The sequence below is a fragment of the Columba livia genome, chromosome 17 (genome assembly GCF_036013475.1).
Source record: "Columba livia isolate bColLiv1 breed racing homer chromosome 17, bColLiv1.pat.W.v2, whole genome shotgun sequence".
Taxonomy (NCBI): domain Eukaryota; kingdom Metazoa; phylum Chordata; class Aves; order Columbiformes; family Columbidae; genus Columba; species Columba livia.
The window spans coordinates 6,999,071-7,017,188 of NC_088618.1; the positions used below are offsets into that span (position 1 = coordinate 6,999,071).

Consider the following 18,118-nt stretch of genomic DNA (forward strand, 5'->3'; position numbering starts at 1 on the left):
AGTTTGTGACCTTTTTATTTTCGCTTGGTGAGCAGAATCCTGGCAGTTACCAGTGATTATAGTTAGGTGTTTTATTTGCAATTTAGCTCATTAAACTATTGTTGTTGAAAATAGCATAAAACTTGCCCTGTGTGTGTGGCTGATGCGCCTGTGTTGATGGCTCACATCTGAGTCTCCTTTTCCCTCTCTCCGCCCCCGCAGTTTGCCATTGCTGACTAGTGTTTTGTTTTCTCCTTTCTTGTGCTGAAGAAAACCACGAGGTGACTGTGTTTTTAGGAGCAGGACGTACCTCTGCCCTTGCTGTCCCACAGAATAACCAGGGAACGCCTGCTGTGTCTCTTTGAGCAAGGCAGTTGTGGGCTGTTGCCTGAACTCCAATGTGCTGCTCAGCGGGGTGTCTGCCTGTGTGGTATTATCTCTTTGTTGTGGCTTTTTTTTTAATAACTAAATGTAAACATTTTCTATGAAAAATTAATATTTTTGTATTTTGTGCAGGGAGTTTCGTTTTACTGTCGAGGTTCGATACATAAGGGACAAATTTGTGGCAAAATGGGAGTCCTGTGGGCACCATAAACCTGCATGAAACCTCCCCGTGGTCAAACAAGAAAAGCACGAGCAGACTGTTCGCAATGAGATTGTACTTTATGGTAACACTTGGTGTTTCTGTAACACTATCTCATTTTTGCTGTAGCAATATTTGGTGCATCTGTCAAATCCTATGACAGCTGCTAGGTAACATTGGTTATACTTGTCTGGAGTGAAGAGAGAAGTGCCCTTAAAAGGATGGCTGTGTTCATACCCCATGGAGCCAGGCTGGCCTAAGTCTTTGGCCAGGGAGAAAAGACAAACCTGAAACCAGATATTTTATCTTGCAATGGAAGCGCCATGCTCCTGTTATTTAAATGCTTCTATGAAAAGCATTTCTTTCAGAATAAAGAATACACTTCCCTAATGGAGAATGAAACTGTTGCTTGGGAAAAAACAACAACAAAAAAGGCTACAGTTCCCAGAATAAACTGGAGTGTAAGAGGAGTCTCGTAACTTGAATGGCAAGAAAGGAGAGCAGAGTGAGCTGCCCTGTGCAAGGAGAGGCCGGTCCCTGGGGACACTCGTGTTTCTAAAAGAAAGTGAGTGAGTCCTGACATGAAAAGCTGGAGACAGTTTTGGTGTCTGACACTGGTATTCAGACATTTACATAAAGTTAACTCAAGGTTTCTTTGAGAGAGCGCAGCATTATTTCGGTCAGAAGGAGGACTTAGTGAAAGGAAATACGAATCTAACTAGAAACAGCATTACGTGTTGCTGCAATTTGTAGAGAAAACACTGAAAGAATTGTTGTAGTTGCTTCTAACAGTTTGAAAACATGAAACCCTAAAACTTCAATTTGCTGTTATCCCAGAAATTGCTTCTCAGAGCAATATTTTCCGTATGTAATCATTCTCGGGAGTTTCAGCTCAAATATTATCTTCTAACCTCCACAGTGGCCAGTCCTGCTGTAATCGGCTGGTGAATGGCCGCGGTTTCTGCCTCCTTTATTCAATGCTTGTCTGCAGCGATACCAACTGAACTCCTGCAGAAATTCATTACTTATTTTAAAAATAATTATTACTTACAGCCATTTGCTGAATGCAGGATGACCACATATAACCACCACACATATTTCAGTGGTGACTCATTTCGAGTTTGATCTGCTTGGTTTTCTTGTCAGTCTTATTTGGTTCATGCGGTAGCCTTTGGATTTACAATAAATGGTCTTGAGACTGCAATTCAGAATGCCAGATTTCATCCCAAAGCACAGGTGCTCAGTACAGTTGAGAAAGTAAGAGTTGCGTGAAATGTATGTGTGTTGGGGGGGGTGTTGTTATAGAAAAAATTGTATGGTCTGAAGGTAATTATATTTTTCACTCAAGATCTCAAGGTAGCAGAATTCTAAGATTGTTCACAAACGTCTAGAATAATATCTATCACTGGACTGCAGTTCATTGGAAGATTGTGAAATATCACTGCTGCAAGGTATTAAGAACTAGTTGGACAAGTATTTGTCAAGAGCTGTTTTTGTATTATAGTTCACCCTTCCTTTAGGCAAAGTGGTGTGCTAGAAAAATCTGTTGGCAGCCTTGCCCACAGCCTGGGAAGGCTTATTAAGCAGAAGATGGAACTGGAATAGCCAGTCGTGCTCATTCGGCGGCAGACAAGTGTCTGCTGATGTGTTTTGCCTGTAGTCACACAGCCTGCAGATTCAGTACAGTTTCCAGGACTATCCGTACAAATCTCCCATTTCTGCTATTGCCAGGGGAGCCTGGAATACAGAGACTGTAATTCTGCAGTAACACTGCGCTGTCTGCAAGAGCAGCGCGATAAACCTCCTCAGCATTGCGCTGGCTGCAGGAAATCTGGCAGACGCACACCCTAAAAAAGACAGTGTTAATGCTCGATTGAAAAACACAGATGACATGTTTGATGTTAAAATGGTCCTGAGCGTACAGGCACATGACTTTGCAGAATTTGATAAACAGCTTAATACAATTACAAGCTAGAAATAAGATTCAAAGGAGGAAAAAGTACATCTTAAAACAATTGTTTCATCAGCATCTATTCTGCCATAAAACTGAGTTTCCTCTGTGATCTTCTGTCATATATACCAATGAATTATCTGTGATTTTTTTTTCCTATGGTTACAGTGTATAGAAAAATTATTTTTCCCAGAATGTAAACTAACATATTTTCTTCCTATAAAATGTTAGCAAGATACAAGCACAACTTGCTGCATTAAATAATGCATTTCCTATACATATATAAATATATATTACTATGATACCACACATATTTTTAAATAACACAGTCTCTATTTCCCCCCCCAGCACAATATTAAGACAAAAGTAAAATCATTTAGTCAACAAACTAAACTAGTTTTAAACTCAGATTTGGAATTAGGGAGGCAACTTGTCCGGCTGGCCCCCTTCCACCTGAGGCGCAGGTCCAGGGCAGGTTATTGTAGCTGACGTGTTGGCGATGGGGATGGTCTCACCAGCAGTTGTTCTGGGGCAGCAGCGGTGGTTCTGCTGTGGCTCACTGCCCGCCTGGCTGCATTCGCTCACCTCTGTGCAACCGCCCGATAAACAACATCAGAAACTCATCTCTGTTCAAAGTAACTCAGGAAAGAAAAAGTGATGGTAATTTTTAACTTGATCAGTTTATTGCACCACCACCCAGCCGGTTATCACCAGCACAACGGAGCCAGGAGGGGGCCGGAGCAGGGGCTGGAATGCGCGTGTGCGAGGAGGCAGCTCCTTATGAGGGTTTTGTTGTCAAAACAGTTGCTTTTGAAATTGTGGCCATTGTCATACTTGCAGCCTGTCCAGCGTGTTAAGGCAGTCAGAAGGCCATTCAGATACAATTCCAAACAAATTCTTGTTCTGCAGTTATTTTCAATGTGTTGAAGCAAACGCAGTGAACACTGGAGGTGTGGGTGCCCTCCAGCTGTCAGCACTCAGCTGCTGGTGTCCATGGGGCGCTTCTGTGTGTTGAATCATGTGGGATTACAACAGTTGTGCGTGTCAGACTTTTCTTCTTTCTCTCCCCAAACCCTCACAGCAAAGGCCATAAAGTGCCGTGTTAACAGATCCCACACGCCACCGTACCGCTGCGGTCTGTGCGAGGAGCACGGAGCGACCGGACCACGTTGCGAAATGATCCACAGCAGAGATCCGTGTGCTCTGTATGGTCCCAGGTCTGCATAGTAAGAAGTGCTATTTAAGGGACCCTGTCCACACATTTCTATCTATTGCTGTTTTCTGCTATTAGCAGTATCTGGGAAGATCTGGCCGGGGGGACATAAGCATTTCCCCTACACTTTTATTACTGTGTTTACCTGTGCACTGTCCAATACCTTACGCTTAGTCATGCTCATTGTTGCTATGGCCAGTTAATCTGTTGCAACTGCTGGTTTTATGGGTCTTTTGCACAGAAATTGGATAGGATAAACATTTCCTAAGAAAGGCCCATTAAACATGATTTTACTATTTAAAAAATAGTTGAGGATCTAAGGGACCAATGCAAAATCTCAGCTTTTAAATTCCCTAGATTTGGCATCAGCAGCATCAGTCTTTTTTTGCTGTTGTTTGTAATGGGCTTTCTCTTATTTTATAATTAAAATAAATTATTTACTGAAGGAGAGAAGCTTAAAAGTTCTGTATTTTTTCCTTCTGCAGTACATAGAAATCAGTCATGGAGTGCTCCTGATGTTTTCTGTTTATCAGCATTAGCTGACTCTTTGAATGTCCCTTTGCCTGTATATGTTTAGCTGCCCGAGAACATTTGATAAGGCAAGCAAACAAAGGTTCGTCACAATTCCTAAGGATCTAGCTTTACACTGAGACTTCCCTCCTGGCTTTCCATTAGTAAACCATATTAAGTATACTTAGGAAGCAAATGAATTTGTTTCATAACAAGTCTGTGAAGTAAACTTTTTCCCTACACAGCATGATGCAAAAACCTGACTGTTAAAAAGGCAATTAAAAAATTCTCATTGGGTCTAAAACAGATAATGTTTTTTTTGGTCCAGGTTGATGACATGTAATAGAGAACCAGTGTATTTTACAACTTGGCCTGTCTCAATTTGAGGCAATAGTGCCTTTATCTTTTCCTGTATTCTTTCCAGCAGCTCATGCAAGAAAGTACTAGATGTTCCCATGAGATTCCATTTTTCATATAAACAATTCCATAATTGCTGGCTTAGTAAAGTCTTGTTTCTATTAAGCATTTATTGCGGTACTGCTCAGCTGTCTCTGGCACTCATCCGCGGTACATAAATGGAGCTGGAATGAATTCAATTCAGGTAAAACACGGGATCTGCAATGGCAAGTAAGGCACGGTATTTCATTGCTTAATTCTCAGATGCCCTATTTTTTCAAGGAAATCTACAGACCTCATGAAGGGGAGAGAGTTGTATGTTAAAAACTGAGGGGCAGATATTATAATGAATTTAAACTCGGTGACAATTTTCTTATTCATCTTTTGCAGATTCATTCAACAGTTGTTCTCTGACTGCAGGTCTGGTATACACAGGCCATCGGTCTCTGTTTAGAGTGACATTTATCCCTTTTGTCTTAACCAGAATTACTGTATTCCAATGTCTCACTGAATTTCCTCTAACTTAGCAGTAAACTTTTCCAGTCAATTTATCCAACTTGTGTATTGTCAGTTTTTCCTAACTATCTTGCTAGTCTGGGCTTGCCAAGGCTGAGAGACTCACTGTTGATCCCCAGATGAGAAGTCTGAGCATTGTGGGTGGACAGATATTCTACTAAAGAGAGAAAAATATTTAATGCTGCCTGTTGCAATCAAAGAGAAATTATTTCACACATCAGATCGCCTCTGATGTTTTAGTTCTTAGATAATTAAGGTCATTAATCTTAAAAATGCAGTTCAGCATTAATTTTGAAGGCAAGAGACACTTCTTTTTTCTCACAGGTATGAAGGCAAGTGTTACATATGTGTTCAGATGCGCAGCCTGGAGTAGGTGAGCTGTTGATTGAAAATAGTTCAGGCTCCTGAGGTCAATATCTTTAACTTCAGAGTAAGAATCTGTGTTAGTCAGCCTCACTGTTTAAATATTCGGTGGATTTACAGTTTCTTTGCACAATCCTTTAAGAAGCCTTAGGCTTACATCCAGAACAAATGCAGGACTTCAGGATCACTGTGAATATGAACAAAATCACCACGATCAATGGGTGAGAGACACAGTCATTTAAAAGTCTTCATTGCTTGTGCAGACCTTGACTTGGTGACCATTACTCCGTCAAAACTCACATTTGCAGCTGATGCTCCACAGAGTATTTGCTTCCTGAATCTGTTTTGATTTTTTATTTGTACATCTCTGCTTTTCAAAACAGAAAACGTAGAAAGAGTGGAGCACTGGGCAAGCAGTCTCAAAGTCTTTGGCTCCCATTTTACTGTATAGTACCATTTAGACATGTTTACATTAAGGCAGATAAGCTCTGTTTGCTGTGGCAGCTGAACAAGTTACCTGTATCTCCTTCTGTCTTTGGCCTTGAGAATAAAGGGACTAAAGTAGCCAGTGGTACAGGAAAGCAGAACACGAGTCCTCAACCTGCAGATCCTCTTTCAAATTACTTTTGTCAGGGGTACAGGATGTTTCAAATTTTACAGGTTTGACGTGTATTTTAAGTGCATTGGTTTAACGGCAGTCATTAACAGCCCTACAGATCTGATGAGCACCAGGTATTTAAAAACTATTGCCACAATTAAATCTGTTGTCATTTGTACAACCCAGAGTTACACAGATAGGCATAATCACTCAAAGGCCTTTGGAAATGGACTTTTTGGAACAGAAGTACGAGACTGGGAGAAAAAAAAATATTCCCAAGTCACCTTGATTTTAAGATTGATTCTTGCAAAATAAAAGACACTTCAGTTTCCCACTAGCGGGTTGCAGTCATCTTGTTGACTTCGAAGCTTCTTCTTAAAGATGGATATTGATGTGGATGGCTGGTAAAATATACTCCAGATCTCGCCAGCAGTAGTAACCTCACTGGAATCGTCTGTTTCAGTTGCGGATGGGATCTGATGCGATCTAGGAAACAAGTGTTAATTCACCAGTAAGTGTTGGGGTGCTTGGGAAGTTGCTGTTATTAGTGTGTCTGTATTCCTGCCACACTGGTAACACCAGCAGCTTCCACCGCACGTCTGACACCTTTTCTTTCTGCCTCCTATATAGTTATGTAAAGTTTTAGTGTGTTTGTTCTTGTTTCTTGACCAAATGAAAAGGTGTTCTGTTGCTAGACTAGTAGCTTGTTCTAATGAAAGCAGTGACATAAGCTAACAAGTCTGTACATATTCTGTTACTAATTGCTATTAATATAAATTAATTTCCTTGTACATTTAAATCTGTTTGTGGTATGTAAATACAACATTCAACACTTATGGTTTGTTGATAACTCACCCGTCATTTCATTCAATGAGTATCTATCTAGAGGATATTAAAATTACTTGGTATAAGTGTAGAGAAATATAGTAATAAAATGTTAGTTTTAACAGGCGGGAAAAAAACCCAAACTGGTTAAATGTCAGACCATAACACAGATTTTAGTTTCTGTGATTTTTTTTGTGAAAGTAAGTATTAACTAGCCTATAACTAACTTTTTTCTCCCATTTCCCTGATCTGGGATGAGGTTTTAATGCTTTTCCCACAAAGTATTATCATAATTTGAACTCTTCCCACCAAAGCTAGATGTCTGATTACATCTTCCTCTTTGCTATGTAACATCATCTGTATGAGAAAGCTTTTTTATTCCTTAAAAAACAAATCTGGTCAAAACAAGAATAAAAGAGATATTCTAGCAGCAAACACTGTCCTCTCAGACTAGAAAGTTTAAAAGTGTGCTTATTTAGTATCTCTTAGGAGGACACAAGTATGTAACATATATGCTGGTTTTGAATATGACCAATCTGACACTATCAGAAGGCAGAGGAATGAAGTGTAGCCGGTTTGGTACAGAGCTGAGACGTCAGGTCTCCAGGGACAGTTTTGCTCCATACTCACCTCATGGTTATGTGGAGAAATATCTTTGCTATTATGGCTGTAACACTTAGGATGAGCAGTGCTGTGAGACTATATATTGTCCATTCTGTAGAAGACAAGAGAGGGAGGGAATTTCTACATTACATTACCTTTTCATTCATCATGCACTTTCATAATCTTGCAGTGGGAGGCTATAGCATGGCAAGATGGGAAAAGGGACAGCACTAGAATGTAACTCTGAGATATTTAGCACACTGAGCAGCTTTGCAAGGACCTCAAATTATGAAAACAGAATAAAGGTCATCACCTTCAGAAGTGATGGCGCTCAAAGGAACAAAAAAAGGAAGTGTAAGTTCCTTCCATCCCAATGCCCCTTCATCAGGGCATTGACTGGTCATTGTCATTTTGACAGTATTTCCATAATTGCATAAAATCCAAGGGTGCAGTTTCATCTTAGGACAGCATGCCCAAGCTAGCTTAACACTAGGCAGCTTAAACGTAGCTGTGGTAACTCAGGCACCAGCCTGGGCCCAGTGCCAGCACATCGGCGCAGACCCCTCGGCGGTTCTGCAGCCTGGCTGGTCTGGGGACACGCAGCTCACAAGCAGTCACATCCTCGCACTCCAGGTTTGGAATGCACTCTAGAACTATTACAGCATCCATACTGTGCTCCAGGCCCAGCTGTAACGATATGCATCTTCACGCTATTTCTGACTGTTTATGCTGAGAAGTGAGTTTTGAAAAGTAATGAGGGCAGAGCACAGTTAGCAGCAATTAGACTAAGTGAATCATACTAAAGAGGCACAGGGGATCAGATAATGTGGAGGAGGAAGCAAAAGAAACAGTGACTCTAGATTGTGCCTTGGCAAAACATTTTTCCCGTTTCCATGTTTTCTTGTAGTATTACCAGGCATGGAGCTACTAGGATGACTTGGGCTGGTTGTGATGACATAAAGTATCTTCGATGACCGGGCTGCATTGATGCTGAGGTTTGCTTGTTCATTTATCTTCTCTGAAAGGGTCTGATTCACTGGAATCTTGTTTTGATGCACATTGTCCTTCACAGCTGAAAGCACAAGAGTATGATTACAATAACAATTTCTGAACAGGTGTAACTGGACTTTGTTTCGTGCTTGCAAACAGACATGTGCTGTTCTCTGGTTTACTTAGAGAAGTCAAATAATCAAATTATGTCTGATGCTCGAAAAAGCCCGTACTTCACCAAGCTGAGGTTCCTGGAACCGAATTATTCATCATAACAGGAGGTACAACTCAAGGACTAAAATGTTTTCCCCTGATGACTTCTGATCTGAGTGGAATAGACTGTTGGAAAGAGCCAAGATGAACCAATATGCAAATGGACTACTGGTTCATTTCAGCTTTGTCATTTTCCAATCTGTTTTGAAAGGCAGGTATGTATAGGACTGAATACTTGAAAATTTAATTTGTGTTATTATGACATAGCTAACTGAAGTGTTCCAAATTGACAGAAATTTTAGCAAAGTGTTTACCCACTGAACAGTGGCAATGAGACAGATTAAACACCTGTAGGCATGAGTTAAAATATTGATGCCTTTTTCTTTTTTTCCCACTTCAGAAATCTCCTGTGTTAATTAAATGCTTTAACAGTTCATTGAAAGGTAGAAACAGCAACATTAGCCTCTTACCTTGGTATCTGATAGCAAATCCCTGAGCTTGGTTGATTTCATCTGAGAAAAAGTACAAAATGACAAAGTCCAAAGAGATGTTAAAGGTGTGGGGCGGCCTGTTCTTGCCATTAAAACGAGCTAGAACATGATAGGTGTAGCCATCCAGCAATTCCACCATATCTGTAGCATCTTTGATTTCAAAAAGGGCAAAGCTGAAGTGGATTTGAGATGCTCCTGGAACTTGTATGGTCCAGTAACAGACTTTGCCTGTGCCATACGTGTCGGGAAAATCCGGGGAATAGATCACAGCTGTAGCAGAAGTGTAATTCCCTCCACAAGCACCAATGAGGGCTGTGAAAAGAAGAGGAGAGAGGAGGAAAAAAAAAAAGTTATACATTCATTATGTACAGCTTTAGCATTTTGTGTTCTAATACTCAAATTTGACTTGCAGGCACAGACTTGCTCCTGCAGCAGGATGCACATCTGGCAGATTGGTGTTCTCCACCTCCCACAGCACTGGGAGCACAGCTGTTCAGTTGCATTTGCTTGGGGTACGCTCCTGTCTCACTGCTCTGAGACCTGTGTTTTAATCCTGAAACTGCGACTACCCTTTGTCCTTGTATGTAACCGTGTACCCATTCCTGCAGCCCTGCAGGACCAGGACAGAAGCTGCAGCACTGATTCAGGAACTCCCACTCCACCCCTATCAGGCAGACAAGTGGATCCGTGACTGTACCTCTCAGTGGTGAAGGACTGAAATTCCTTCACAGCCTTATCAAATTGAAAAAAGAAATCTTTACGGAATGGCTGAGGTTGGAAGGGACCCCTGGAGATAGTCGGGCCCAAGGATGGATACTCTGCACCCCCTCTGGACAACCTGTTCCAGTGTCACCCTCACCATAAAAAAGGGTTTCCTTATTAAGTTTAAATGGATTTTCCTGTATTTCAGTTTGTGCCTGTTGTCTCTTGTCTGTTCACTAGATAACACTGAGGAGAGCCTGGCTTCATCTTTATACCCTCCCATCAATCATTTATACAAATTGAAACGATTCCCCCAGCCTTCTTTTCTCAAGGCTAAACAATCAAAGATCACTCAGCCTTTCCTTGCGTGAATGATGCTGTTATCCCTTAATCACCTTTGTGGCCATTTATATGCGCTTCTTAAGTATCCTGTCTTTTGATCTTGTCAATTAATGTTTGACCTTAAAGTAACTTAAAAAAGATCCTGTCATGAAGCCTAAAGAAAATCTTTTCATTTTTTGCTACCTTTTACATTCAAAACAAGTACATGCCCACTAAATCTTTATATTTCTTGACAACTATCCAGATTCCCATTGCAAACTTATTTAACAATTAATCCAGAGAGAAACTCCAATGCCAGCCAACTGATTTGATACATATCTATATATAAACATATATATTTTAAAAATGTATTGTATATAAGAATATGCATATATATATGTATTTTTATATATCCCTAAATACACAATATAATGTATATATATAATAATGTATTTCATGACTAAACTGTTTGGATCAGAGTCATCAATCCCCATATCATAAGCTGAAGGAACAAAGAATCAAAGTTAAATTCTTTTCTCTGAACGCTTAATTAAAGCCCTGTAATAGAGGCCTGTGAAAATGGAAATAAAGGAAGTGTTTTGAAGTGTCTCGGTTTTCACAGGCCTCTGAGAATGAGCTTTAATAAACAGAAGTTAAAAGGGAACAAGAACAAGCAGCAGCATGTCTGCCAGAAAAATCATGTGAAAACATTTCTCTCTTTTTCTGGAGCAAGGCCTGATCATGGCCTGAGCAACCTCACATCTCAGTGCCGCACCACGGAAGACCTTACAGAGGAGAGAATATGAAAGAAGAATAGAAAGAATGTGAAAGACTCTACAGAGGTCCTAAGCCCCACAGAGGAATTTGTGTTTGGCAATTACTCCGTGCTAACAGAGCTGGCAATTTAATCAAATAGATGGATTTTTTTTGAAAAGGTAGAATAGATTGAATTGATAGAATTGAAATTTGTCATTGAGGTATCAAATCTCCTCTTTGCAACTGGCTTACAGGTATTGACGCATTTGGCTCTGCTGTTTTTAAGTACTGAATCACAAGATGTTCTTCAAACCAGCGATACTAACTACAAATGCCATTGACTAGTGCTCCACAGATGCCTAACAAAGTACAGCACTGCCCATATGGAATGGAAATGCTTTCCCTCTCACTTCCTTCCACAGCTGGCAGAGTTCTGTGTTGTGGGTCTGAATTTTACAGCTTTAGGCCATTATAGTAGCCCATAAACACATAAGGTTAATGTGTGGGGGAGAGAGAGAGATAGAGAGACTGCACACACACACACAGAGGGATCAGGGGTGAAGGTTCTGGGGCTGTGACACAATGTGGAAAAGAGGTAAGCAGGTGTTGCTCATCACCAAGAGAAAACAGGTGGCAGTGACTAGGATGACCTCTCTCCCCTGGCCATAGCTCTATCCCTTGCTGGTTACGAGAGAAGATGCAGGTCCTCAGGGTAACATCTCGCTGAGCCCTCAGTCATACCAGAAAATGAAAGCTACAAAGGAAGTCTTTACCCATCAAGGATTTGGGAGACCAGGAGCAGAAAGAAACAGAGGATGCTGAAGTGTAAAGCTACCTGCTATCTCAACATTGAAAGCAACATGCAAGTCCTTCTTTTCATATATTGGGAAGAATTTGGAAGTAAGTAGAGTGACTAATTCCTGTCTCGACTAAGATGTCTTTCTGTCTTACTATCCAGGAACCAGAGTTTTAGAGTAAGGAGATGGGAAGTTTGTGTTCAGAAGGTGGAAAAATGATGCTGCTTTTAGTTCTGGGAAGTTTATAACTCAACTTAAAAGGTAGCTTCTACATCAGAGGGGTTTGATATATCCATGCATACCATGAACTTTTCCAGTGCTCTCAGCTATACTGGGAGCCTGTAGTACAGCCAGACAACTGGGAACTCATACCATCAACCTGTGAGGTTACACAGCTGGCACTGGTGTGCATACTGAAGAGCAGAAAGGAGAATTTCTATGTACTAGAAGTTATGAAATCTGCGATGGTCATAATAGCAACCTTTCTTGTTTGTACTTTTGCAGTACACTCCTTCCCTGTCCCAGTTCTACTACGTTGCATTGTGTCGCGTTAACTGGATTGTAGCAAGTCCCATCTGGTTTAAGAAAAAAAACAACAAGTTGATGTAAATTGAAATTTTCTTTGAGGTGCCTCGCTTTATCATGTATCTGCTCTCTGGTAAGAGCAGTTCTGAATGAGTCTTTCCGTGACATGCTGTTTACAATGGCTGAGTTAGTACCATTTGTGGGAAGTAAGAGACAACCTCTGGAGCATGACTCAGTTGCCTGAGCAGGCATTTCTTGGAAGAGCTATTTCACATAGAACCACAGAATGGTTTGGGTTGAAGGGCCCTTCCCAGCTCCCCCAGTGCCCCCCCTGCCATGAGCAGGGACATCTTCACCAGCTCAGGTTGCTCAGAGCCCCGTCCAGCCTGGCCTGGGATGTCTCCAGGGATGGTTCATCCACCACCTCTGTGGGCAGCCTGGGCCAGGCTCTCACCACCCTCAGTGTAAAAACTTCCTTCCTCATGTCCAGCCTGAATCTCCCCTCGTTTAGTTTAAAACCACCACCCCTTGCCCTGTCGCATCAGGCCCTGCTAAAAAGTCTGTCCCCATCTTTCTTATCAGCCCCTTTTAAGCACCGAAAGGTCACAATGAGGTCTCCCCAGAGCTTCTCTTCTCCAGCTGAACACGCCAGCTCTCTCAGCCTGTCCCCCAGCAGAGCTGTTCCAGCCTCGGATCATTTCTGTGGCTCCTCTGGCCCCTCTCCAGCAGGTCCATGTGTGTCCTGTGCTGAGGACCCAGAGCTGGACCAGCACTGCAGGGGGGTCTCACCAGAGCGGGGCAGAGGGGTCAATCCCCTCCCTCCACCTGCCAGCCATTATTAATGGATTTCAATTTTATGCATAAAGGGAAAGTAGCTTTACTTTATATTGAATTTGGGTATTTGCTGGTTTGTGTGAAACAGTTTTCATTGCATTTAAACCCTTTTCCCTAATTTGCTGATCATTTGAGGCCCCTCCTTTGGGAAAAATTGAGCCTGTTTCGATACTTACTGTCAAAAAGAATGACTCTGCCATCCCCACCGCAAGGCTGAGTATGGTCTCCAAAGCAAACACTGTTGCATTCCGTACTGGCTGCCTCCCCATATCTCCAGTAGTCAAGATTATTTCCACAGAAACAAGCATAACCTGATTCCATGCCTGCAAACTTTGACAACAAAGATGCATAAGGAAGGGGAGGATAATATTTAAAGGAATGACAGCAGGAGGTTGTATGAGCAAGAAAGCTGACAGCAGAATATGTGTGTTTTGAAGAAGCATGATTAGTCAGAGGTCAGAGGTCCCACCACAAACTGTTTTTGTTTGAGCTGTCAGGATGCTACTTAAGACTACTGAGAAAGATGGAATAGAGGGCAATTAGGGCATCCTATCACTCCTATCTGCAGCAAGCAAGCATACTTTCTCCTGCAATACTGGCATTATTAATTGTTCGTTTGCCCAGATTTCTCCGGATGCAGAGGGAGGGCTAGAACCCCTAGGATAGGAGTGAGACCTTAGGCTTCCTAAAGGTAACAAAAAGCAGCAGGAGAAATAAGATAGAGAGCTTTAGGCATAGTGCCATCTTCTGTCTTTGAAAACATTTTGTAAATATATATAAAAGAAATCACCTTAAATTGTTGACTTCGGCAGGAACTGATGCATGTTTGGATAGTCAGTTTATTGGAGGTCTCGCTGGTGCCAGTCAAAGGTGGTGGCTCCCCATGGTCCTTGTAACACCCCAGGTTCCCCGGCACTGGCAAGAATAACAGACAACAGTCATTCTAAAGGTGTGCCTGGAAACTCCCAAAACACAGACCACTTTATGCTCTCCCTGGTTACTAAGCAGCTCTCTACATGTTCTTGTCTTGATTTTGCAGTATGGGAAATGTTACTCTATGCTACCTCCTTGTCATATTTTCCAAACATGCCCAGGGATAAATGACAGGTGGTGAAATGGCATCATATCTGCTTAGCAATATAACTGCAATACCCTGTAGTTGGTTTCTGGAAGCTGCACTAATACAGTCAGGATAAATACCCATTTTATTTCTCTTCATCGAGACGATTTGGAAAAAAAAAAGGCATTCAGTGGGTTCAGAGGTTTTGTGGGATTTCTGGACTATGATCATGCATATTATGACTATGTAAACGAAACAATGTGATTTCTGTCTGATCTTCAAAACAATGAAGTTCTGGAAGTTTTCTAAACAGGATATTTGAGGAAAGGAACCTAAACTGGTTTAGGATGGAGTCTGGCAAGTTTTATGGGAGGGACTACATACTTATATAGGGGAATTTCCTAATATTTAAACCTCAAATTCTGATATGAACTCAAAGTATCATATTTTAAGGTATGTACAAAGAGATTCAAAGTGAGCGATATCACTTTTTTAACAAAACATCTATTTATACTCTACTAATACAACACTTCAAGGCTCCTTGGTCACTATGGGAGGTCAGAGTTTTCCCCCTTCCGTGCATAATTTCATTTCTGGTTATATTTTGGGTTTTTTGCAGTTCTCATCGAACCACTGGAATTTAGCCGTGACTATAAGAGAGAGGATGTGGGGTACAACATAGTGCTGTACTAATGGCATAAAAGTATCTCTTGCCTACCTGTCATATCTGTTCATGTACTTCAAATTAAATCTGTTACTACCTCTGTGGTCAGATAATTTTTATCCCTTTGCCAGATTGACAAGGATTATTCTTCGTCCACCTAACCTCCACAGTTCTGTATAACGTGATGCAGTCAGAGCACTATATGAGAGTTTTACTTATTCAGGCATTTGTTATTTCAGTACCCAGTAAACTGAGAACTCTCTCTTGCTAACACCTTGTGGCACAGCACTGTTTCAGGTTTTTGATTTACCAATAGCTTGTGGGGGGCAGAAATGCTGTGTTTGGGGGTTTGCAGCCTCTGATCCCTAATACCATGTGGATTAGCTGGTTTGGGGCTCCTTTTGAACTAGCCATCTCTTGTACAGGTGGCCTTTTTCTCCATCAGATAACCTGTGTGTTAGTAAACTGCTTCTGTATTTTTGTATATACTTTCACATCAATACAATTAGAATGCAATTATGCTTTTTGTTCTGAGCAGTCTTGTATTCCATAGTCCTGAAAGCATCTCCTCTTTGGATTCTGGAAGGCCTATTTCTGGCATTTTTTTACATGTCCATGTGCAGTAGCCATTGAAATAATGCCTTGAATTCAGAAGTTCTATTTGTCTAATTCTAACAGAGATGGTGTCATCCCCATTCTTTTGGAATATTATATACTGAGCTTGTAAACTGATGTCAGTTCACCGTTAAAATGTGAATCAACCTGACACCTGGAGCAGTTCACAGGTCTGTTGGACAGCTTGCTGAGTTGCCTAAGGCAGCTTCCTTATTTTGAGGAAGAAGGTCAGCACATCTCTTAGTGACCAGCAAATATACTGGCGTGTATATGATTACACTCTCAAGGAGGATGATTATAGTACTATGAAGAAGAGTTAATGAAGTTGGGAAGAATACTCAAGTATGTATATTTTTTAAATAATTAGATACTGTTGCTTCAAATATTGCTCATAAAATAATTTTGGTTTCTAAGAATGATACAATGTCAATTATAAATGCTTGCGTGGAGTTACAGCTTGGATACACCCTGAAGCAACATAGTCTTAAGTACTGAGACTTCAAGTCGCAGCCTGATGGAACATACCTTTGGAAATCCCCATTTGCAGCCCCAGCCCAGCTGAGCACAGCTGGGCAGATCTCTCTCGCACAGCTCAGTTTCTCAGGTTTTTGCGCAGTGAGTGATTTCACAGCCCTAAGAAAAGCTTCCTAGTGAACCATCCTAGCTCATTGTCCTAGGAGACCTGGGATTTCCTAAAAACACATATTATATGGGGGGAATTGTGGTTTGTTGTTGATTTTTAAGTGAGCTGGTGAGACCCTTCAGCCTTGTCTCCAGGGGATTAGTACCTCAACATGTTCCATGCTAAGAAACCAGACTGAGTAATTAGAAAAATTCTTACATTTTGTAAGTAAAGCATACCATTTGAGTACATCCTAAAGCGAATTAGTCTCTTTGGTGTCCCAGTAATATTTCAACTTTCTCACTTCTAGCAAACAAAATTAGTGTCGTGTGATTGGGAGTAAACAGAAGCAGAATCAATCTAGTCCAACAGTGAACAGTACATTCCAAGCCAGTGCCCAGCTCTTCAAATTACCTTGATATCAAATCAATAAAATACATGAGCCCAAGGATATATGCTCAGCTAAAAGCACTTCAGTAGTCCCACATCAAATATATGATTAAACACTCTTCTGAACTGGAGCAATAAACAACAAAAATTACTCCTGTGATTTTTGATACACTGGTTCTTCGTATGGCTAATGGTGGGCTGCTCCTGAACCCAAGACACCACTGAGTTGCTACTAAAGAGTAATCAGAGTACGTATTATAGTATTAAGCATAATAGTAGAGGGGAGATCATTTGTAATCTGAGTTGGAGAAGATCTAATTGGCAAATGCTGCTTTTGTATCAGATCCACAGCAATCACAAATTACTGCTTTTTCAACAATATTTTTAGTATGTTAGAATAAAATGCTCCTCGTTCACACTATATCAAACCAATTTGGGATTTCAAAATTTCCAACATCATCTTTTGCCTTAATTTGCTCTTAATGTTTAGCCTATAAAAGAAGTTTGGCAAAAGAGATAGTCAATGTTCTGCAATTACTGTTCACACAGATTAGTGATGGTTTACTCTTACACTGTCTTCACCCATTTGTATCTATTTGTTCACTTGTGCTTAAAAGGTCAACTCTTTTGTGCAAACATGCTATTTTTCATTTGAGCAGCATCTGACATAATGAGGTCCTGGCAAACATCAGAGTTTCTGCATAATATATGCTAAGGCACATGTATTAAATCAGGGAATTCATACTTTTGAGCTCAAAACCCTGTTCCAGCTATGCTCATGCAGCTGTCTTTCAAGAGCCTCCTAGCTTTTTGCACTGGTAGTACCCATTGTGCAAATAGTGCGAGCTCCCCTCTGTGTTCTGGTGTTAAAATGTACACAGGTCAATCTTACAAGGTGATCAATACCGCTCTGAATAACCTTCCTGGCTTTCCACGCAGGAAACACTATTCCAGTAATGCAATCTGTTTATAATAGGAGACTCATGCAGGACATAAACATGAAAATGCAATTAAGTGGGACAGCAAGTCTATCGTTTACCTTTTGGGAGCATAATTTGTTATTTCCTTTGAATTTTAACCTAACCTAACTAACAAAGAGACCAAAAAAGTCAGGAATAGCTGCAACACTGCAAACAAACCATTAAAGCATCCAGTTCTGAATTCTCCATGTGAGATGCACATGTTCTTAGGACTCAGTGCTGCTTCTTGCCTTTTATTTTATGTCCATTCCCGTAACTACCACTGTCTGCTGTGATTATGCCCATCCATCCTCCTCTAACACTGCTGAACTCTGTATAGCGTGTTTACGCATGCAGAATGCCAGAAAACACTAAATGTTTCATTCAGAAATGTGATGTATAAATACTAGTGAACGAGACACATGATATAATCATGTGAAATCATACTCATCACAAAAAATTCTTGACTGTAGATTCTTCATTATTGCTAGAGTGAATCATGGCATGCAAATCTATCCAGGCAATCAAGACATCTCATGCTGTTTGCATTGTAGAGGTATTATGTGGGTACAGTTTATAGGTAAATTATGCTCCAGATACTTGCCTTTTCTAGTAGTGAATATAATTATGCAAAACAAGCTT

General features: G+C 40.9%; 1 protein-coding gene across 3 annotated transcripts in view; it reads right to left on the reverse strand.

Annotated features, from left to right (window-relative positions):
- Positions 1-2,435: 2,435 nt before the first annotated feature.
- The window catches only part of KREMEN1 (kringle containing transmembrane protein 1), a 31,285-nt gene continuing 15,602 nt past the window's right edge, over positions 2,436-18,118 (reverse strand). For all 3 annotated transcript variants that reach the window (XM_065033056.1, XM_065033057.1, XM_021284852.2), the window contains exons 4-9: positions 13,957-14,081; positions 13,343-13,496; positions 9,211-9,543; positions 8,451-8,609; positions 7,565-7,649; positions 2,436-6,595 (exon numbers count right to left, since the gene is read on the reverse strand). In XM_065033056.1, the coding sequence (XP_064889128.1) occupies positions 6,433-6,595; positions 7,565-7,649; positions 8,451-8,609; positions 9,211-9,543; positions 13,343-13,496; positions 13,957-14,081 (1,019 nt within the window). In that variant the 3' untranslated portion in view covers positions 2,436-6,432. The remainder of the gene's footprint in view (positions 6,596-7,564; positions 7,650-8,450; positions 8,610-9,210; positions 9,544-13,342; positions 13,497-13,956; positions 14,082-18,118) is intronic.